A 22,853-nucleotide genomic window follows, 5' to 3' on the forward strand; every position below is an offset into this window, starting at 1 on the left:
CTTGGTACAGGAACCTTCGCCCCAACTCCATCCACTCCTGGACCGAGCTCAAAGAACTTTTTTTGAGCCACTTCACAGCCTCCCGTCAGCAACCAAAGTCGGAAGCAAATCTCGAGGCCGTGATCCAAGGAGCCAACGAGCCTCTTCGAGATTATCTCGACAGGTTCAACAAAGAGGCCGTCCAAGTACAGACGACCGATTACATGAAAAGATACCTCCTAGAACGAGGACTTCTCCCCGGAAGCAACTTCAAGAAGGCCATAAAAATCGAGAAGGTGCACTTTATGAACGCCCTCCTCCACAAAGCTCAAGCCTTCATCGCTTTCGAGGAAGGCGAAGCAGCTGCGATCAAAGCTTCGAGGGGCAATGATGTTGCTCGCAGCTCGAACCTCGATGACTCGGGTGTGCGTCGAGGACATGAAAAGAGGAAAGATGACAGGTCCCACGACACCAAAGACCGCCGAGGACCAGCTGGTCGCTTCAACGACTACACTCCTCTAAATGCTTCACGGGAAAAAATTCTGGCCGAATGCAAAAACACTGACTTCAAAAATTCCAGCATCAGACCCCCGAAATCAAACCCCGCGAGGCCATGAACTGACAAATCCAAGTACTGCAAGTACCACAAGAGTCACGGACATCTGACCGAAGAATGTATTCATCTTAAGGATGCCATCGAGACACTGATCAAGGAAGGTCGCCTTTCGAAGTATACCAACAAAGGGGAACCTTCCCGGCGGGACGACCAACGAAACTCTGACGAGGGCAACTCACCGGATAACAGGCCCCTGCAGGTAGCCCTGTCCGTCACCCGTCCTGAAGACTTCGTGCCTGCAGTCGGAATAACCACCGCATTCAGCGAATGGGAAAGATTCCCGACCGCCATGGTCGTCTCTAATGGCGGGGATCCCGGTTCTCTCACCATCAGTTCAGTGAAGAGAAAGTTCGATGAACTACTCAGCGCCAACGCCGACCTCGGCCCTACTCTGCGCAAATTCAAAGGAAAATCGGAGCCGATCACTTTCTATCTGGAGGAACTGCCCGGCGGAGCTCCAAACGCCACAATTCCCATACCCGTCCGAGCAAGAATGGCAAATTTTGACGTCCGAGGAGTCCTGGTCGACGAAGGCAGCTCGGTCGACATCATGTACTCTCATCTCTTCCGGACACTCCAGCTGGACGATTCACACCTCACTCCTTATGTGGGTTCTGACCTCCAAGGCTTCAACGGAGCCACCACCAAACCTTGGGGTTACGTCGAGCTGATCGTCACCTTCGGGGAAGGAGAAGCCTCCAGACAAGTCAAGACCAGATTCTTGGTGATCGACTGCAAGACCCTCCACAACTGCATCATCGGACGCCCCACTCTAGCCGAGCTCACCGCCGTACCCTCCACTGTGCACCTGAAGATGAAATTCTACACGAGAACAGGACGAGTGGCCACCATCAACGCCGACATTGAAGCTGCTAGAAGAATATTCGACGCTTCCGTGAAGGGGCTGCAACTGATCGCTCCCCCAACCAGCTCCAACAAGAAGCCAAGGGCCGAAGATAAGCATCCTCGCGAAGATCAACATCAGACGACCGACGTCAGCTCAGTCGACCTTGACGCACGCTTTACAGAAGAAGAGCTGAAGAAAGGCGAAGAGGCGCGACCAAAGGTAGCTCACCCCGTTCGACCTGTCCCGGACGGAGACTTCGAGCTTGTCCCGCTGGGCGACAACCCCGACAAAGCGGTGAAGATCGGTAAGGGCATCCCAGACCTACCAAGAAAGCAGCTCGTGGCCTGCCTCCGAGCCAACGCCGACCTGTTCGCTTGGAGCGCAGCGGAAATGCCCGGACTCGACCCAGAGGTCGCCTGCCACCATCTCTCCATTGATCCAGCCGCGAAGGCAGTAGTTCAACGTAGGCGTCGGCAGTCTCCCGAGAAAGCGGAGGCTGCCGGGAAAGCTGTAAAAGACCTCCTAGAGGCAAATTTTATTTCCGAGGCCAAATATTCAACTTGGCTCTCAAACGTTGTACTAGTTAAAAAATCTAGTGGAAAATGGAGAATGTGCGTTGATTACACTGATGTTAACCGGGCATGTCCCAAAGATGCTTATCCGTTACCTAACATTGATAGGCTGGTCGACAACTTGGTCGGCTATAAATTATTGTCTTTTATGGATGCTTATTCAGGTTACAACCAGATCCCCATGGCGAGGAGCGACAAACAGTGCACGGCGTTCATGACCGAGTCGAGCAACTATTACTACAACGTAATGCCCTTCGGACTCAAAAACGCCGGAGCCACTTACCAACGGATGATGAACAAGGTGTTCCGAGGAGAGATCGGCGATACTCTCGAGGTATACATGGACGACATGATCGTCAAATCTCGAGAAGACTCCGATCACACCACCCACCTCGAGCGGGTATTCGAGCAGGCAAGATCCTGCAAGATGCGCTTCAACCCGGAAAAATGCACCTTCGGCGTCCGAGCAGGCAAATTCCTCGGTTTCTATTTGACCGAACGAGGAATAGAAGCCAACCCGGACAAATGCCGAGCATTCTCGGAACTCCCCACTCCTAACAACAAAAAATCCATCCAAGTCTTAAACGGGATGCTCACGGCACTATCCCGTTTCGTCGCCAAATCCGCCCAACACGCTCTTCCATTCTTTAAGTTATTACGAAAAGAAGCAACCTTCGAATGGTCCGAGGAATGCGAGCAAGCACTATCCCACCTCAAGCAAGTGCTCTCCAAACCACCCGTCCTCTCTCGAACCAATGACAACGAGCCCTTATACCTTTACTTGGCCGTCTCAAATGAGGCAGTCAGCGCGGCTCTGATCCGAGAGATTGAAGACGGGCAGAAACCCGTATACTTCACCAGCAAAGCCCTACAAGGACCAGAGGTGCGATACCAACAGATCGAGAAAGTCGCCTTGGCCCTAGTGACAGCTGCCAGAAGGCTGAGATACTACTTCCTCGCCCATACCATCGTCGTTCGAAAAGATCAACCTATCAAGCAACTCCTCAGCCGACCAGACATGGCCGGGAGAATGCTAAGGTGGTCCCTCGAGCTTTCCGAGTTCGACATACAATACGAAAGCAGGAGAGCACTGAAGGCTCAGGCGCTAGCAGATTTCGTAGCTGAAATGACCTCGATCGCCAACCCCCTGGCCCTCGCTGAGAATAAGTGGACCATCTACGTAGATGGCGCCTCAAGCAGCTCGAGAAGTGGGGCCGGCATCATCTTGGAAAACGACGAGGGACTCATCATTGAGGTTTCCTTGGTTCTCTCTTTCAACACGTCGAACAACCAGGCCGAGTACGAAGCTCTCCTAGCAGGCCTACGACTCGCAGAGGATATAGGCGCTCGGGAGGTTAAGATTTACACTGACTCCCAACTCGTTGCATCCCAGATCAGCGGCGACTACCAAGCCAAGAACAACGTGCTTGCCGAGTACCTCACGCTCGTCAAGGATAAGATGAAAAAATTCGCTAAGGCAGAAGTAGAGCATATACCCCGAGAGCACAACTCACGAGCCGGCGTATTATCCAAACTCGCGAGCACAAGAAAGAAAGGCGGGAACAAGTCGGTGATCCAGGAAATCCTATCAAGGCCGAGCGTGGACAAGGGCGCGCAACCCCTACCTGTGCTCGCCATCAGCGACAACAACTGCTGGATGACCCCGGTGTACAACTTTCTCACAAAAGACGAACTCCCAACCGACGCAAAAGAGGCTTCAGCAATCAAAAGACGAGCCTGCTCGTACACCATCGTCGAGAACAAACTATACCGACGAGGTTTCTCCATTCCTCTCCTCAAATGTGTCGATGCTTCGCAAGCTCTCGAGATCCTTCAAGAGCTCCACGAGGGAATCAGCGGACAACATCTAGGCGGCCGGTCACTCGCGAGAAAGGCCCTCAGGGCCGGGTATTACTGGCCGACCATGCAGCAGAACGCCAGGGAACACGTCCAGAAATGCGACAAATGCCAACGTCACGCCGACATGCACTTAGCTCCCCCGAACGAGCTTAAATCTTCATCCTCACCTTGGCCCTTCTCCACCTGGGGAATGGACCTCCTCGGACCCTTCCCAGTCGGTTCATACCAAAACAAATACCTGGTAGTCGCCGTCGACTACTTCACTAAGTGGATAGAAGCCGAAGCGCTTGCTAAAATCACATCCCAAAACGTGCTCCGTTTTTACAAGCGGAACATACTCGCTCGGTTCGGGGTGCCACAGGCGATTATAACCGACAACGGCACCCAATTCACAGACAGAAAGTTCCAAGAGTTTATGGCCAAACTCGAAACGAAACAACACTTCACTTCGGTCGAACACCCCCAAACGAACGGGCAAGCTGAAGCCGCCAACCGAGTCATACTCCGAGGACTGAAGAGGAGGTTGGGCGAGGCGAAGAAAGCTTGGGTAGAAGAACTACACAGTGTACTCTGGGCGTACAGGACGACCCCTCATTCGAGCACAGGCGAAACCCCGTTCAGGTTAACCTACGGCACCGAAGCCATGATCCCTGTGGAGATCCGAGAACCTTCTCGTCGGACCGAGTCACCTCTCGAAGAAGAACTCAACGACGAAGCTATGAGGGAAGAACTCAACATGGTCGAGGAAATCCGAGCAGGATCTTCCCTCCGAGAGGCAAAGTTGAAACAACAGATAGCTTTACGCCACAACGCCAAAGTCATCAAGCGCGACATCGAAGTTGGTGCCCTAGTGCTCCGCAGAAACATGAAAGACTCCCGCAAGGGCAAACTAGCCCCGAACTGGGAAGGCCCATACCGAGTTTACGATAAAACCGAAAATGGCGCCTATTATCTCGAGAACCTTCTCGGCGAAAAACTTGCTCGGCCTTGGAACGCTGAAAAACTCAGACGCTATTACAGTTAGACACAACCTAACGCTCCCCGGCCGCTCGTATCGAACACAAGGGGAAACCGGACACGGACACGGACTCGCGCCATGGTGCAGGCGCGAATGTTCCACGACAGCAACAGTCGAAAACCCCTATCAGAAGGCGAGACCGACTACGCGGCAAGCTTTACGACAAGACCCGCCGCGGTAGTACCTGCATGGCAGAACCCCAGCTCGCGATGGGATCGTTCACGCCGCGAGCACTTGGCCCCAACCGCGGTCTCGCGCTCGCTAATGGCGCACACCTGCTCTGCGCACCCGGACCGTACACCACACGCTTGGGCTATAAAACTCGGCCGAGCACAAGCATAAATATTCGACAATAAACATTGAATCAGCATAAATAAGCATTAGAGCAAAGCATAAAATGCAGAATAGTATTAAAAACCGGCCAAACTGGCCGGGGATATCCAAATATTACAAAAAATACGGGCGCGCAGGCCCAAAAATTATCCGGGCATCGCCCTGCTAACAATACCTTGGCACGCAGGCCACAAAAGCATTGGCACGCAGACCAAAAAAAGAAACTGATCAAATATTGCCGTCTTCCTCCTCGGCACCATTGTCTTCACCCTGGGCATCCTGTTCGTCCTCCCAGTCCTCGAACTCGGGATTTGATTCGATCCACCCGTCCACGACTTTGTTGTAAGGACCGATTCCCTTCGTCACCAAGCACGGGTTGAGAACTTTCAGTTGATCCACCGCGGCCCTGAATCCAACCCCCAAGGTAGCTACGCAGTTGACCTCCAGCTCCCTCACCTTACCCAGAAGTTGAGAGCGAGTCACCAAAACCTTCTCGTCTTCATCTTCCTCAGCGGCGGGGAGGTGAGACTTCTCCAGTTCGGCAACCCGGTCACGCAGCTTTTTCTCCTCGGCTTCCAAGGCCCTGACTCTGTCCTGCGCCTTGCAGAGGTCTTCAACAATGCCGTTTTGGATCTCATACTTGTCCTTATAATTCTCAAACTCATGCTCCAGCTTGTCATATTTGGTCTGCAGGGCATCATAATCCTTCTGAGGACAGACCCTTTGAGCATTGAGGGCCAAGGCCAAGGCGGCCACCCTCATCATCCCCTCGAGATCCTCAGACAAGTCCTTGTCCCGAGACACCCTGTCCCGCTTGACTATGTGCCGAACCTCCTCGCGCTCGAGCAGCACATTCTTCTTCGAGAAGAGTCCCCTGTGCAAAGTACAAGAGGGCAGAACTATGTCGTCATCAGAAGGGTTGTCGTTGATGAGAGGACGAACTTCTGGAGTCCCTTCGTTCTTTTGTTTTTTCCCGGTCGGGGAATCACCAGAAGTCGTCCCAACCGACGAAGGAGAGCCACCATCACGAGCACCCGCAGCGGCCGCCTTGACTTCCTCGACCCGTGTCCGCTTCACGGCCACCTTGGTAGCCGCTTTGTTCTTTGCTCTCATCTTCACGACTTTGTCATGCAAGTCGGCCATTTGTCCTGCAAAACAAAAGGAGTTAGTACCGGAGATGTATTATTCGAACATAAAATGATTTCCTCACCAAGCAAGATCATCGCATCCCCGTAACCCCCGCACTCGAGGACAGCTTTGGTGTTGATATGCCGAGGCTCCAGCATAGGACCTCCATCTTCTTCGAATAAAGGGTCCCCGTTGGGATAGGTGCACACTGCCGGCCTGAACCCGTCCACGAAGGAGACAAGCCGCTGATACCCCCCTGTATCGCGCTCGTTAAGATCCTCATCCCGGAAGATATAGTAGTCAGTCCCATGCTCGAAGTGATCAGGTTGCCACTCCAACGGGAACCGAGCAGATGGACCCACCTTCTTCACCCCGTCCTCAATATACTCGCGGTCCTCGAACAAGTGGTCCTCGGCCTCAGGAGTAAGTGGTTTGACCATAAAATATCGACTCTTGAAATTCTTGATGGAGTCCTGATAGATGGCAAACAGCTTCTTCGGCTGCTTAAAGGACACCCAACTCCATTTGCCATCCGAGTCGCGCAGCCTCTGCAGATGAAACACTCTGAAGAATAGGGGCAGAGTCGCTTCGACCTCCAAGAATCCACATACAATTTCGAAGGCCCTTAGAAACGCAAAGGCGTTGGGATGAAGCTGAGACGGACACAAACGCAACCACCCGAAGACGCTCCGCTGCAGATGAGTGAAGGGGAGCCTAAGACCGACCTCCTTAAAGACGAACTCATACATAGCGAAACGAGGACCAGGGAATTGCGAGAAGATCCTCTGATGAGACTTAGGCACGAAGGCGCCCCAGGAAGGCTCCTCGTTCGAGTCAAGATCCTCAATGACATTAAAGGCTTCCTTAGGACGCGTCGAGAAACGCGACGCGATCGTCCTCGGAGCGACGGCCACCCATTCCTCAAGTTCCCTCGGTGAGGTCTCGAAGATGGGAATTCCCTCGTCCTGCGAGCAACCAATAGCTTCGTCCCCGTCTGATATGTCGAAGACGACGTCGTCTTTGTTTTCGTCAGCCATTTACCTGAAAAGCAGAGGAAATAGTGAATTCGACTTGTCAAATCCACCCTTCCACCGCAAGTCAAGTGAAAGGGCGAGGAAAGAAGACGAGGAAAGAATCCTGCCTACCGCCAACTACCGGCGAACTACATTAGAAAGAGATGCTCGCAAGATAAGGTAACCGCAACCAACGATGCTTGGGAAACGCATCTAACTCTCTAGTAAACACGCACCCTAATCGAGGCATGCAACCTCTTTCGCCCATCGCATTCAACCTCTCCTCGAATAATCCTAAGGCTAGACGTCTCACTCAACTGTTCTTGCCCGGCTTACTCAAGTCTCACTCGGCAAACACATGAGAAAGAATAACGATCTCCTAAACTTACTCGACACACTCATCAACCTTGTTCGCTACACTCATCAATCTTGCCTGCCGCGCTCAAAGCCAGAACATAAAACTTAAATAAACACAAGGAGAAGACGAGGAACTTACTTGAAGAAGCGGAGGAGAGATGCACGAGACGAAGAAGAGAGCTGTGAGCGAGTCTTGGAAGTTTTCAAAATCCTAAGTGACAAATGAATGATCTTCTCACTCCTTATATAGAGGGAGAAGACCAAAGGGTGTCATGATGGCCTAGGCAGCCTAGGAGGCGCCATCATTGCCTACACCCCCAAGGCGGCTCTAACCATGGAAAGGTGCCACGTGTCGTAAAGTATCCTAGAAAACCCAAACAACGCAGTCAGCATTTATGCCTAAAACGGCGCTGCAATGATGGCAGTCTCAACAGCCGCCACCTGTCAGTCACACTCTGACAAGAGGCAACCGAAACGTGTCGAGTGGAAACCAAAGGGACAGCCGCCTCCCCGGCCAGTTTCCGAGAACGCGAGCCGATCACCCTCTGGCCTTATACCCAGCAGTAACTCCTCTCCCCACCGGCCTAAGCGTACGAGGAGAGCCTAGTTGACGACAAACGTTCGTACTCTTGCTCGGCCAGCCTCTTGGTTAAAGTTATCACTCTCACAAGACTAATGACTTGGGGGGCTCCTGTTCTGGACTGGGCCGAGCAGGCCCAGCTCTTCCCACCAGCCGAGCAGGCCCAAAGCGTTTGGGCCCATTTACTTGGTAGCCGTTACGGATTGACCAGGCGCGAAGACCACGCGTCACACTTTAGCGAAGGACCCGGTCAACCTCCTCCGGATCCTACGCCACGCTCATCCAGAACGTGGGTCACCTGCTGACTCAGCCCTAGCACAAGGACGTTCTGGCAGTTTCCTAGCACGTGGGCCTCCAATTGGATTTGGCCCAATTAGGAAACCTTGGCCCAGCGCTGGGGGCTATAAATACCCTCTTTCACTAGAGGATCAGGTATCATATTCTTCACTCTCTAAACCTTCATTCTCTGATAGCTACTGACTTTAGCATCGGAGGACCTTGCAGGTACCCCCCCCATCTTGCTCTTCAAGCTAGATTCTGTCGCCTTGACGATTCTTCTGATCAGGTACGATCACCTTTCTTCTTTTCATACTTCGTATGGATAGTATAATAAATATTAGCGAGGATAGTTGGAGTTGGATCTTTGTCAAAAATCCTAAAAGATGTGAAAGCATGGATTGCGGTAGGATCAATATAATCAACATTCTTCGGTAATAAAACAACACCAAAAATCAAGAGAGCTAATAAATGTCCACAAATGTCCCATTGTTTCTTTTGAGCATATATTAAAGCTTGATTTTCTAAGTAAGATCTTTTGATCCCATGCACATCTCCATCAGTTTTATAATTGGATTTCAATTCCGTAGCGGATATTCCCAAAGCTTTTGCCAAATCCGGAAAGTCAACTTCTTTACCCACACCTGTGTAAAATTCCTTTTTAATTTTTGAGAATCCTAACATAGCATCCATCTCTTCTAAAGTCGGAGCCAACTGAAAGTCCTGAAAAGTGAAACATCTAAGCGGCGGATCATAGAATTGAACCAAGGCGGTGATGGCTTCTTCTTGCACTTTTACCTTGAGCAAGTCTAAGATATTCCCATAGCGGATCACAAACCTATCCAAAGCACCTGATGATAATTTCTCTTTGATTATCTTCAATTTCTTGATATCTGGAGTAGAAACTGTAAGGTGGACAATTGTCTTCTTCGTACTCATCCTTCCTACATATTCACCAATAAAAATATTTTTTTTTTTTTACAAAATGTATATATTTTTTATATGTATATTTTTTTGCGTGGATAAGACATGATGAAGATGCAATGAGGAATGATGCATGCAAACACAAAAATATAATAACAAGCAAATAAAAAAACAAACCCAAGCATAAATAACACAAAAAAAAACAAATCAGATTATGACATTTCAAGAATCTTAAGTTCATAGGTTCGACGTAGCGGCTCTAGGGAGCCAACCTTTTTATGGGGGGTTCTAGAAGGTCTCATGGGGTCGTTCGTAGCCTCCGAGACTTTTTGTCTCTTCGGATTTTAGAACAACTCATTTTATCCAATGAGGTTCAAATTTTTGGGGTAGGTTCTCGGAGAGATCAGCTGACTATCCAGTCCTGCCCTCAACAAAGTCAAGCCTCGTTTTGGACATTTCCGAATATTCAACCCACTCCGAGTGGAGTTATCAATGAGACTCGTAGGCGATTCAAGTCCCCCCTGGTCTCAAGGATAACTCCCAAACTTAGGTTTTAAACAAACATAAAAATACCAGCAGTGCATATAATATACAATTAAACATTTTAAGGCGAACATGACAGATAAAACATTTAATGAAAACCAAAAACAATAAATAAATAAATAATTAAATATTCATTATAAAGATAAACCTCCCCCCAAACCCTAAAAATGGCAAACTTGCCAAACCCTAAAGATGCGCCATAAACCTAAACCACTAGCCACAAACCTAAACCCTCTCAAGCCTTAGGAGCATAATAATTAACCTAATGTGTAATCCCCAGCAGAGTCGCCAGCTGTAGCAACCTGCCCTAAAAATGAAGGTTTAGAGTCGCCACCTATTCTGAAGGGCGAATAGGAAACCCTACGCAATTTTAAAGATTCGGGGTCAGTTATTATAATCAGGTTGAGGGAAGGTATTAGGCACCCTCAACCCTTTCCTAGAGGCTAACATTGCAAAGATAAGGGTTTTATGGCAAGGTTTATAAAGATTATGGCAAGGTTTATAAAGAAAGGTAACAGACAGGGTTAATTATATTGACATGATTAGAAATTAGAGGGAGGGGACTCGCCTTGTTGCCAAGTGCCTACGTACCTCCTTAGGGAGGATTAGAGTCTACGTAGTTTGGGGAGGGTTGTACGCCTTTAGAGTTGAGTTTTTGATCTGAGATGGTTTTTAGAGGCTTTTTGAATGGCCTATCGCAGTTATGATAATCCGTGGTTTTAATTTGTATAATTAACCGCAATAATTGATTGATTCAATTACCATAGTTAAAAGGTTGGCAAGTGTATCGTTACCAATTTTAATCAATTGATTTAGTTATTACTAATAACGAATAAGAATATTTTTTAGACATTTTAATGAAATTAGTTTGTATCGTTACTCCTCATAACCGATTGATTCGATTAAAAAGAATAACGAATTAGAATAAGGAAAATAGAAAGGTTAATCATCGCGACTAATAAGATAGTCGAAACCATTTAACCAAATAGAAATTAGTTATATTTTAATTAAATACCATTTTAATTAAATTATAATTGACCATAGTGATTAATTGATTTAATCGGAACGAACAACAAATTAGAATTTTTTTAATATAAATGTCATATATTAATTTATTTAAAAAACAATTATTATTATATTGATAAATATATTAAACGTATTTTAATTAAAATAAACAAATAATTAAGATTATTAGTTTATTAGGGTTCATGATTCAGTATGGTTGGGTTAGAGGTTTATATTATGGACATTAGATCAGGGGCGTTAAATCTAAGCTGGGAGGAGATTCTAAGGCTTTGATCTGAAGACACTTGGTGTTCTACTTGAATTTTAGCGTATAGGATCAAGATTAGAAATTAAGAAAAATAATAGAAAGGGCCAGGGATCGAACCCTCGACCCTGGGGACCAACACACACGCTCCTCGCCAACTGAGCCAATGGCTCTACTTGAAATACGTACGCGCTCAGAACTATACATAAAAAAAACAAGTACCACAACCGGATCAAACGCGCGCGAAGTTTGAATTGGCAAACCAGGGAATGACACCTCATCGTCTTCCCCAACAAAATAGCAAAAAACCTGTAAAAATAGCAAAAAACCGATCTTGAATTTTTGAAGACTTTTTGCTCTTGCATATGCTCCTCTCTCCAGATTTTTTGAACCCCTCTTCCTCTGCCTTGTGTTGTCTATTTATAAGAGAACATGATTAGGTCAACAAATAGAGCCCAAAGTCCTTGAATCCAATATTGCCATGTTTGAGAAAATTCACTTTATTCTTGAATGAAATCTTGCTATTTTTGGGCAAATATTGTATCAATTTTCTCCTATTTGATTAGGCACGAAAATATGATAGTATTTTGCCATTAATATTGATTGGAATCAATCATAATATCTCCTTTACCAAAATATTTGATTTTTATCTTAATTAAATCATTAAAAATGAAATAAAAAATCATATTAAATTAAATAAAATGTTAAATTTCGTGGCATATGGTTTTGGACATGCTAATGACTTGTGGACCAAGATTGCATCATAATACCATAGGCCCATTTGCAAAATTTTCCAATTTGAACCTTCTTATTTCACATTTTACCCCCAAAAATTGCTCAACTTTGATCAAGCATATCTCACTCAATTTTTAAGCTATGAGGGAGTTCTAAGACTTTTTGGAAACCTCAAGATGTCCTCTATAAGCCACTTTGGAACATATTTTTCATTTGGAGCTTCTATCTTGATCATATCTGCTTTGACAAAAAACTGCTTTTGAAGGATGCCTGAAAATGACCTGTAATCTTTTGCCTTGTACCTCTCAAATGAAGCATTTCTAGCCTTGGCTTGTGAGAGACAAAGTTGTAGAGAATCCAATTTCCTTCAAAATAGGCTTTGAGTGGGGAATTTTTGATGTTCCATATGAAAGTTATGCCCAGTCAAAGTTGGGTTGACTTTCTCCTAAAGAAACCCTAATTTGAACCTTTTTGCACTTGTTCATTTCTGAGTTTCTACTAATAGAATCATGATCAATCTTTGATCAAATGATGGATATACTTTAATTCACTTGATTTTGACCCAAAATTGAGAGCTTTAGGTTGTGCTTTGACTGTGATTGACTTTTAGGTCAAACCAGTTGACTATGGATCATCTGGACCATTGAGTGAGCAGAGCTTTGGAATTGAATCTTGAACTTTGTTATGTAAGCACCTTAGAGCATAATGAACCATGGGGAATTCATTGGGGCTTCACTTATCCCATTACCTTGGGAGAGTACCCAAACCCTAGTTTCAAAGGAACCTTGTGTGAGAGAACTCCTGAATGCAACCCTTCAGCATTGACTCATTGTGAGTGAAGTGTGGGAGGCAAATTTTGGGGTATGACATATAGTGAGTAGGTTTATGGGTAAACCAAAGTGGTCACATTATCAAGCTGCAGTCAGAATACTCAGGTATGTAAAGGGGACTCTGAAGCATTGAATTTTGTTTCCATCTGGAGTGTTAGATGCTACTGAGCTAAATTTCTATCCAGACTCTAACTCGTGTGGATACAAAGTTGACAGAAGTAGCACTAGAGATATACTAACTTCTATTTAAACTCTAACTTTTGTTGAGTTGATATCTAATTTGTTAGCTAAATGTTTTCCCAAGCATAATCCATCTTATCCAACAAGAACGATTACATGGAATGCACACAAAACTAGTAATATGATTTTGCATGTTGATGGCAGTAACCTCAATAATCCCGACATCTCGGGCTTTGGTGGATTTGATTCAAAATGCTAGCGGTGTTTAGGCTCAATGCTTTGCGGGTAATATTGATTATTTTAACATCCTTTATATTGAGTTGATGGCCCTATATCATGGATTATGGATGATTTGGGAACTTGGTATCAAAGACCTGATGTGTTATTCTGACTCCAACTTTGCTATCAATGTAATCTCAAAGTCAAATTTTTGCATCAGTATGTCGCGATTCTTCAATACTTTAAATAACATCTATTTAGGGAATGACGATACTCCCAAGAAAGAGAATGTTGGTGTTGACGAGTTCGGATCTGCTCCAGTTTCACATCTGTCTAGTTTTCCAATTTACACTATAGATGAATAACACATGAGAACTTTAAATTCAACAGTTGGGATTAAAAGTTAAAAATAAACATGTTTTTGTTTAAAACAAAAAAAAACATCTTCCCCAACTTCTCTCTTCCAAGAAACCAAGTAATCTTAAAACTCAATATTCATCGGATCAAGATAAATCATGGTTGTTGTCTCTTCGAATCACCGTTGTTGTCTCTCAATGTTTCCTCCTTGTTGAGTTGTTACTATTGTTGCATAACCCTATTTTCTATTTTTTTAATCATTTTATAAATATTTAAGATCTAATTTGTTTAAAAAAACTTGAAGATCTAAAGTAGTGAATTTGAGAGAAGGAATAGGACAAAAAACTTAGATCCAATGATTGTGGAGCTTCGAAGTAGTGATGACCTTAACGGCGACATTGCGGAGGAGTAGAACAACATTCTTGTTTGATTGTTAATCATAAAGCTAATTTGGGAATTTTATTTTCTGTGATATTATTAACTACTTTACAAATATATGAGAACTATTCTACATTGAGTGTATTGAGAGAAATTGTATAAATATGAGAACTATTCTACAACGAGTGTATTGAGAGAAATTGCATAAATAAAATAAAGATGAATTTGAAATAGAATAATATGTTGTTGAATGAGAATTTGTTTGATGGCAGGGAAGCAAAGAGGGGGGGGGGGGGGGATGGGGGGAGAACTTTTAGGAAGAGAAGTTTAACCGTGTTTTTTTTTTAAAAATTTTTAATTAAAAAATATTAATGTTTATATTTTAAATCCTAGCCATTAAATTATACTTTCACCGCATGTCATCTTTCTATACAATAAACTGAAATAAATGAAGGATACTATAAATCGAGTTGATAAAGACTCGGTGCTGACTATCTAATAAAACATGAGGCTGATAGTGACGCGGTGTACGAGTCCTTTGTAGAACCTCCTGTTAGAATCATCACACTCCTGCTAGCGGATGTTAGTGGAACTTATATTAAGTAGATTAGTAAATTATTTAATTAAGTTAAAATATATTAACTTATTTTTAAAAAGATTATGAAAGAATCAAGGCATTCTTGTATTTTTGATTTGATATAAGACTAAGCTTTTATTTTATTTTTAAATTTATTTATTAACTTATATAATTTATTTCAAAAATTAAAATTATCACATTAAAAAACAGTCACCTAACAAGTCCATAAAAAATTATATTAAAAAAAGTGGAGAGAGTTTAAAATATTATTAAGTAAAAATCAAGAATATTTTTCATAAAAAAGAGCTATATCTCAAATGCACAGATCTAAAAATTAAGTTTTTTTTAAGGGACTCATATTTTGGCTCTCATAATATCATGTAAGTTGAACAAAATATTATTTTTAAAAATTATTATAACTAAAAACTAAATTTAAAAACTTTAAAATGTGTTTTAATTTCAATTTTACTTTTGCTTTTCAATTTTTGAAATGTGTTTTATAAATCAATTTTGTAAAAGTGTTTTTAAGAAGAGAATTATAAAAAAAATTGATTGGTAAACTAAGTTTTTAAAAACTGTGTTAAAAATATAAAAATTAACAAAAAAATTGTTTGTTGGTCTAATTTTCAAATACTTATTTTTTAAAAAGACAATAAAAAATAATTTGGTCAATTGATTTTAAAAATCTATTTTAGGTATAATTAAGAATTAAGTTTAAAGGTGCATATGAGTATAAATGAAAACTAAAATCAGTCACTCAATAAATAAATTTTATTCATAGAAAAAACTAAACAAAAATCTTATCCAATAGAAATAGTAATATTTTTAAATTCAGTCACTCAATATGAATTTGTAATAATAGAATGGAAGACAATGTTTAATAAAAAAATCAACACATTATTTGTTATCTGCTATTTAGAAAAATAAAAGAAATGATTATTGTGTGCAAATTATTTGTGAGTGTGCCTTGATTGAGAAAAAATAATTGTTTCATATTACAAGTACTAGTTTTCCCGTGTTTTCAATCATATGAAATGGAAAAACTAAAATGGAAAACATGTAAAAGCTGTTTTAGTTTTTTAGTTTAAAAAACAGGGAAATTGAAAACTGTTTTTAAATACAGTATTAGAAAACATTACATTCAAACAAGTTTTTAAATTTTTAATTTTTAAAAACTAAAAGACAGTTTTATAGAATTGTTTCAAACAGGCTCTAAATTATTACCAATTTTTCAATTGGGCCATGTAATTACCCAGATTCAATTGGCCCAATAAACCAAAAATAATAGACTGGTTAGGGTTTCACAAATCCCAAATTCTTCACTCTTGTATTTCTCTTTATTCCAACCTTCATCTTCTCTCAACAAAGGTAACTAATCTCATTCAATCAATCTCTGCTCAATTTCTCACATGAATTACCAATTTATCTTTCTCAATTTTTGCTTTTTAGGGTTTATAATCCAATTGTTTTTGTTATGCATGTTTTGCAGAATTTCAAACAAAAATGGCGGTTACACTCTATAACCTTAAGTCTGAATCTGGTTTGAAGAAGCTCAATGAGTACCTTCTCACACGCAGTTATATCACTGGGTATGAAAAATTGTTTTTTTTCTTTCTTTCTTTCTTTGTTCTAATCAGTTGTATTTTTGTTTATGTGTTGTTTCTTATGAATTGTATTTATACTTGATCTGTTTAGATACCAAGCTTCGAAGGATGATATCGCTGTTTATTCAGCTTTGCCATCAGTTCCATCCTCTGAATATGAGAATGTTGCTAGGTGGTTCAAGCACATTGATGCATTATTGAGAATTTCGTAAGTTTTGCCTTTTTGGATTTATGTAAATTAATTGAATTGATTGAAAGTTATAATAATGTTGTTAGCATTGTGGTTTTATAAGATATTGTTTTATGTGTTTGATCTTAACAATGTTTTTCATGTACTAGGTTGTTGTGCAATGTTTTATGTGTTGTTTTTAACATTGTTGTAATGATTTTGTGTCTTCAGTGGTGTTTCTGGTGAGGGATCTGGTGTCACTGTTGAATCATCGCTAGTTGCTGAAGAGGCTGTTGCCACTCCTCCAGCTGCTGACACAAAGGTTAGTTTTTCTTTTATTAGTGATTGAGAATTGAAACGAATTGAGGTCTCGTTCGGTCCAATTTGTTGGTTGATTTATGATTTATGACTGGTTGTGAAATGTTGGTTAGGCTACTGAAGCTGAGGACGACGATGATGACGATGTGGATTTGTTTGGTGAAGAGACTGAGGAAGAAAAGAAGGCAGCTGAGGAACGGGCAGCAGCCGTGAAAGCATCCGGCAAAAAGAAAGAGAGTAAGTGTCTGTTGTATTGTTTACTACTTATTCTCTAATTATTTGAAATATGTTTGGACATCAATTTTTTTATGCTAATGCTTTTCTGCCAATTATGTTCTCAGGTGGGAAATCATCTGTATTGTTGGATGTGAAGCCATGGGACGATGAAACCGACATGAAGAAGCTTGAAGAAGCAGTGAGATCTGTTCAGTTGGATGGATTGTTATGGGGTGCATGTATGTTGTTTTTCTTATCACACAGTTTATATTCGCATATTTCAACTTTGTTGATTGCTTTCATTCTGATCTAATTTGTATATTATTGTCATAGCCAAACTTGTTCCGGTTGGATATGGTATCAAGAAACTTCAAATTATGATGACAATTGTGGATGACTTGGTTTCTGTTGACAATATGGTTGAGGATTACCTTACCGTTGAGCCCATCAACGAGTATGTCCAGAGTTGTGACATTGTGGCCTTCAACAAAATATGTAAGCAGTATTCATATTTCTTGTTACTCGACTATTGTTTTTTGATTTAGGTTTTATAGTTGCTCATAAAATGCATGTCTAAATGCTATCTATATAACTGCACATCTCGTTCTAATGCTATTTTATAATCTTTTTTGTGTGCAGAATCTGCTATTCATGTGGCATAGAGATTATAGTGGGAAGAAATTGCTCAATTGTTATAGTTGACAAACAAGGGATACTGATACATTAAGTTATGATTTTTGTTTTTGGTGACCTGTTGTTGTCATTTGATGATTTTGTCTTGTGATTTCATCTCCATTATATGGTTTGTGTTATAATAATTTAAGGTTTAAGAATTGGAGTTGTCTTTTTATAATTTTGATTCTTGGTTGAGATTGATTTTGCTGATACTTAGCTTGCATACATACCCTCTTTGCCCCTTGGAACCTGTCCCTCTAAATTTGCAACCGCAATTTGCTGCAGCGATGCAGTCCTTAGTCACTAGTCGTTAGATCAAAACAGACAGTTCTAATTTTAAAGTAACATTTTTTGAATTATAACATAATCAATTATATTTTTTTGTACCGTGTGATTAAGATCAAATGGTTTTTAATACATTTTATTGATAATCACTCTTCATTTAAAATCAAGTCGAACATAAAGATACTCTTCATTGAAAATTAGGTCAAACATAAAGATAGATTTTTTATACAATATTTCTATACAACACACAAAAAAGTTGTGTGAATATGTTCCAACTGAACATTGGTTCACAACAGATGAGTTTTTAATATAGCCCTTGATATATCCTAAAATAATCAAAAGTTTGTATTTTATGATATATCAATGGCAACAAACAATTGATCCAGAAGTGAACCAAAAATTATTCAAACCAAACTATACACATCAAACAAAATAAGACAAGAAAAACAAAAATTTTGAGCACTAGGTAGTAGTAATAGTAGTATCTAACTTGTGCTTTGAAGTGGCTCTAATATAACAATAAACAACCACCAAAAAAGTTGTAGCAAGTCCTCCAAGAATAACACCTCCACCAGCCATAGACCTATCAAATGAATGATGATGTTTCACCAAATGAAAATGACTTTTCAAATCCAAAACAGAAGTTTTTTCATGACTAAGAATACTCCCTTCAAAAGGGCTAGGACTTGGTGACATAGCACCATGATTATGTTGGTGCTTACCAAGTTTTCTTCCAATAGAGGATTCAACTTCTTTTGTTCTTTGGCTAAAGGGACTTTGAGAAGGAGCATTTGAAGATGGTGATGAAGTTGATTGGACATTACTTTGAGGTTTGTTTGTAGTAGTTGTTGTAGCCATTACATGACATAGAAGAGTGTTTGCTAATAAAAAGCACAAGAAAATGAACTTGGCCATTTTTCTGAAGATGTGAGATTTATAATCTTTGGAAGATGGTTATATATAGAGATTCTACAATCGTGGGGTTTGATCAATCTTTTGATGAAATTTCCTAATGTTGGATTCTGACAATAAATAATTTTTATTTGATTTGTTTAATACTAAGTTGTCTATGAGATGGGAGAAATTATGTTAATGTGTGTTGGCATTAGAATATGTAGAAATACAACTAAGGGAATCAAGGGAACAAGATGTTAGGGATGTTTATATGAAGAGTTGTGATACAATTGAATTCCATTATATAGAAATTAGTGTATGTAATTTATGGCTACACAATATTTATAATGAAGATGTTTAGAAGTTGCTTAATTTTCAATGAAAGGGTACTTGATTAAACCTTTGCACGTGAGGAAGACAGGCACATCCAACATTGGAAGAATAAAAAAATCCATTTTATTTCATGTCATTAATAGATTAGATCTGGATTACCAAAAAAATTTAATAAATTTTAAATAAAATGAAAATAAGATATTAGTTTTGTAATTGTAATTAAAAGTTAGAAAATTTATTTACCCACCTCCCTATGGGATCACCTTCAGCGAAATTTTAAAATTACCCCTGCTTCGGAGATGCATCTCCGAAGTTATTTTTTTTTAAAATTTTTCATACATTTCGGAAATGCATCTCCGAAAACACCAAAAAAGTGGTGTTTTCGGAGATGCATTTCCGAAGTCAAAAAAAATTCAAAACCGTGAATATTTCGGAAGTTCATTTCCGAAAACATTTCTGCATATACAATTTTCCCTCCTTCACTATTTCATCATTTTTTCTCCAAAACTTCTCCAAACCCTCTCCAAAACTCAATCAATCTCCATCCATTTTTCGTCTCAAAATCAAGTTTTAAACCGTTGATCACGTTAAAGGGAGCATAGAAAGCTACAATTTGAGGTAAACATCTCTCATTTCATCCCCTATTTCACTACATTGATTCAACAAATTTATGCTGAAACCTGCGATGGTTCGGAAGTTCATTTCCGAAATATATTACCTAACAAATTTCGGAAATGAACTTCCGAAATATGCCCTGGCAGTTAAAAAAAACAGTTTTGGCCAATTTTGCTAATTTTTGCATATGTTAGGTATGGTGAATCCGGACAACATTGTGCAAGACGATGACGCAGTAGTTCCAGCAGTTGTCAACGTTAATAACGATCCGGTTATCGACGTTAAATCTATGATCAATGCGGTTGATGTTCGGCAACAATTTACAAATGATCGGAGCTTCGGTAGTCGCGAACAATTGATTGATTGGGTTCGGAACGAAGCTAGTAAACTTGGATTTGGAATTTTTATTTTAAGGTCCGACAATGGAAATAGTATGCGGAAAGCTTTCGTTGTTTTGAATTGCGAACGAGGTGGGAGTTATGCACAATCAAACCGGGTGCTAAAACACGAAGACACGGGATCGAGAAAGTGCGGGTGTCCGTTTAAGTTGCGAGCGACTCGGAGGGTTGATGATTTGTGGCGTTTAACCGTAATTTGTGGAATTGATAATCATGCCTTGGATGCCAAGTTACACGGACATCCAATGGCGTGTCGTTTGTCCCGCGAAGAGAATAATGTGATTTCGGATTTAACGATAGTCAATGTGGCGCCTCGCAACATACTTGCCGATTTGAAGCGTAAAAACCGGATAGCGTTTCAAATATCAAGCAAGTTTACAATGAACGACACAATCTCAAAGTTTTGAAAATGGGCCCTCGGTCGGAAATGCAAAAACTTTTGAAACTATTAGGCGATAACAAATATGTGTCAAGCTTCCGAACGTCCGAGGCCAAAGTTACGGTGCGTGATATTTTTGGACTCATCCCGAAAGTATCAAATTATTCAACACATTTCCAACCGTTCTTGTCATAGATTCGACATACAAGACAAACAAATATAGGCTTCCTCTTCTAGAGATAGTCGGTGTGACCTCGACGGACAAGACTTATTCGGCCGGGTTTGCTTTTTTGGAGTGTGAAAAAGAAGAAAATTTTACATGGGCTTTGGGAATATGCAAGTCTTTGTTAGTTGATCAAAAGGTTATGCCAAACGTCATTGTCACCGACCGGGACAATGCTTTGATGAATGCGGTTGATACCGTCTTCCCGACATCGACCGCGTTACTTTGTCGCTATCACATAACTTGCAACGTGAGAAGTAAGTTGAAACCCGCGGTTGGGACAAAAGATAGGCCGGATGAAAACGGTAAAGTTATCAAAGCCAGTGTTGTGGTTGATAGGATAATGGCGGCATGGAGGGAAATTTTAGATGCATACTCCGAAGAGGTGTATACCGAGAAATTGGTACACTTTAGGTCTTTGTGTGGTTCCATTAAGACTTTTTGTCATTACGTCGAATCCACCATTCTTGACAAAGTCAGAGAAAAAGTCATGTGCGCTTGAACAAATCGAGTTAGACATCTTGGTTGCACCACGACTAACCGATTTGAATCCGCACATGCGGTCTTCAAGAGGTGGTTGGGTGATAGCAAGGGAGATTTGTGTTGGGGATGGGACACCGTGAACCAAATGCTTGAAAATCAACACAATGAAATTCAAACATCGTTCTATCGGAGCAAGAAGGTTATGGAACACCTGTATAAGGGCCAAATTTTATTCTCCCAATTGATTTACAACATATCCTGATTGGGTTTGAATTTTTTGTTTCATGAAGCGAAGCGGTCGGAGACCACGGGGCCGGATAGTTCTTTATGTGGGTGTACCATTAGAAAGACATACGGCCTTCCATGTGCTTGTATACTTTCAAAAAAGAAGAAGTTGAATTCACCAATACGCATGGATGAGGTAGCCGACCATTGGAAGAAGCTTCGTTTTGATGATTTTGACCCGCCGAAAGAAAATGACTCCAAAATCACCATCTCCGACGAGTTGGAATTGATAATGGAGAAGTTTGCTAAAGCGGATGACACAATAAAAATGCACATAAAAGAACAATTGCGAAAAATTGCATTTCTGGAGACCACCGATTTGAAACCGCCATCTCAACCGATTAAAACGAAAGGTGCACCGAAAAAGTCCAAAGTTACACAAGAAGACACATCAACAAAACGATCTCCTTCCTACTTTGAACATGTTGATGCATCATTCCCGGATTCACCGACACCGAAGTCCAAGTGTAGTGGTAACAAAGGAGCCCGTATTTCGAAGCCACCTCGCACACCGCCGATCAAAAAATCACCCATTGTCTACATTGATGAGATGCCACTTTTTATACACAAATATATCGATAACATCGTTGATGTTGGAGGCGACGACAATTGTGGATATCGGGCCGTTGCGGGTTTGCTCGGTAAAGGGGAAAATAATCACACTTTAGTCCGACGGGAACTTATTGCGGAGTTGACTTCGTATCGGGACATCTACGGCCGACTATATGAAAATCAAGAAAAGTTTGCGAAAATTCATGATTCACTTGTTCCATCACTTACCGGTATCGCTCTGGTTTCGAAGTGGATGTCATTCCCCGATATGGGTCATCTAATAGCAAGTGCATATGATATGGTGTGTGTCGATTTGACGAGGTTTGGACTAAGTGAGACTTTCTTTCCACTTTATAGTCGACTGCCATTGGACGCGTCGAGATGCATCATATGCATCGGGTATCTACGATCGCGGCACTTCGTCCAAGTGTTTTTGAAACCGGGGTGTCCTATACCGGCTACTTCTTGTCAATGGACGACACATCGTTCAAATGAGGCGGAGACTTGGCCGGATCCTTTCGTTTCAAGAATGGCGGAGTTTGAAGAAATGATGAGCCAAGAGCGCGAGCAAAACAGAGAGCGTTCGAAGAACATACCTATTTTGGACTTAGGATCCACCGATTGGTTCGCTGAATTTTAGTTTGTTCCGGATCGTTTTTTGTTTGTAATGACTATTTTTGTATGTATTGTTGTTTATCATATAAAATCGGACTGATTCAATACATATATAATATAAGTATGTTTTATGTCAGCATTGTCTAATTTATGTCTATTTTGAATTCCTTTTGTATTTTTTACACAAAACACTAAGCAATCAACAAAATGCAAAATT

At 41.5% G+C, this 22,853-nt stretch overlaps 3 protein-coding genes across 3 annotated transcripts; 2 read left to right on the forward strand and 1 right to left on the reverse strand.

Moving 5' to 3' along the window:
* The first annotated feature begins 1,409 nt into the window (after positions 1 to 1,409).
* Positions 1,410 to 5,269, forward strand: LOC131624876 (uncharacterized). Its single transcript, XM_058895795.1, has 4 exons — positions 1,410 to 1,810; positions 3,098 to 4,115; positions 4,236 to 4,712; positions 5,261 to 5,269. Exons 1-4 carry the CDS (start codon positions 1,410 to 1,412, stop codon positions 5,267 to 5,269), a joined length of 1,905 nt encoding a protein of 634 aa, XP_058751778.1.
* Positions 5,270 to 15,836: 10,567 nt separating this feature from the next.
* LOC131624870 (elongation factor 1-delta-like) lies at positions 15,837 to 17,732 on the forward strand. Its single transcript, XM_058895790.1, has 8 exons — positions 15,837 to 15,960; positions 16,082 to 16,181; positions 16,288 to 16,404; positions 16,597 to 16,687; positions 16,797 to 16,920; positions 17,025 to 17,138; positions 17,233 to 17,394; positions 17,539 to 17,732. Coding segments are annotated over exons 2-8 (696 nt in total). The 5' UTR covers positions 15,837 to 15,960; positions 16,082 to 16,095; the 3' UTR covers positions 17,541 to 17,732.
* A 236-nt stretch (positions 17,733 to 17,968) lies between these two features.
* On the reverse strand, positions 17,969 to 19,029 carry LOC131624871 (uncharacterized). The gene has a single exon (XM_058895791.1). It carries the CDS (start codon positions 18,772 to 18,774, stop codon positions 18,322 to 18,324), a length of 453 nt encoding a protein of 150 aa, XP_058751774.1. The 5' UTR covers positions 18,775 to 19,029; the 3' UTR covers positions 17,969 to 18,321.
* Positions 19,030 to 22,853: the final 3,824 nt, after the last annotated feature.

Source organism: Vicia villosa, unplaced genomic scaffold, assembly GCF_029867415.1.
Source record: "Vicia villosa cultivar HV-30 ecotype Madison, WI unplaced genomic scaffold, Vvil1.0 ctg.000165F_1_1_3, whole genome shotgun sequence".
Classification (NCBI taxonomy): Eukaryota; Viridiplantae; Streptophyta; class Magnoliopsida; order Fabales; family Fabaceae; genus Vicia; species Vicia villosa.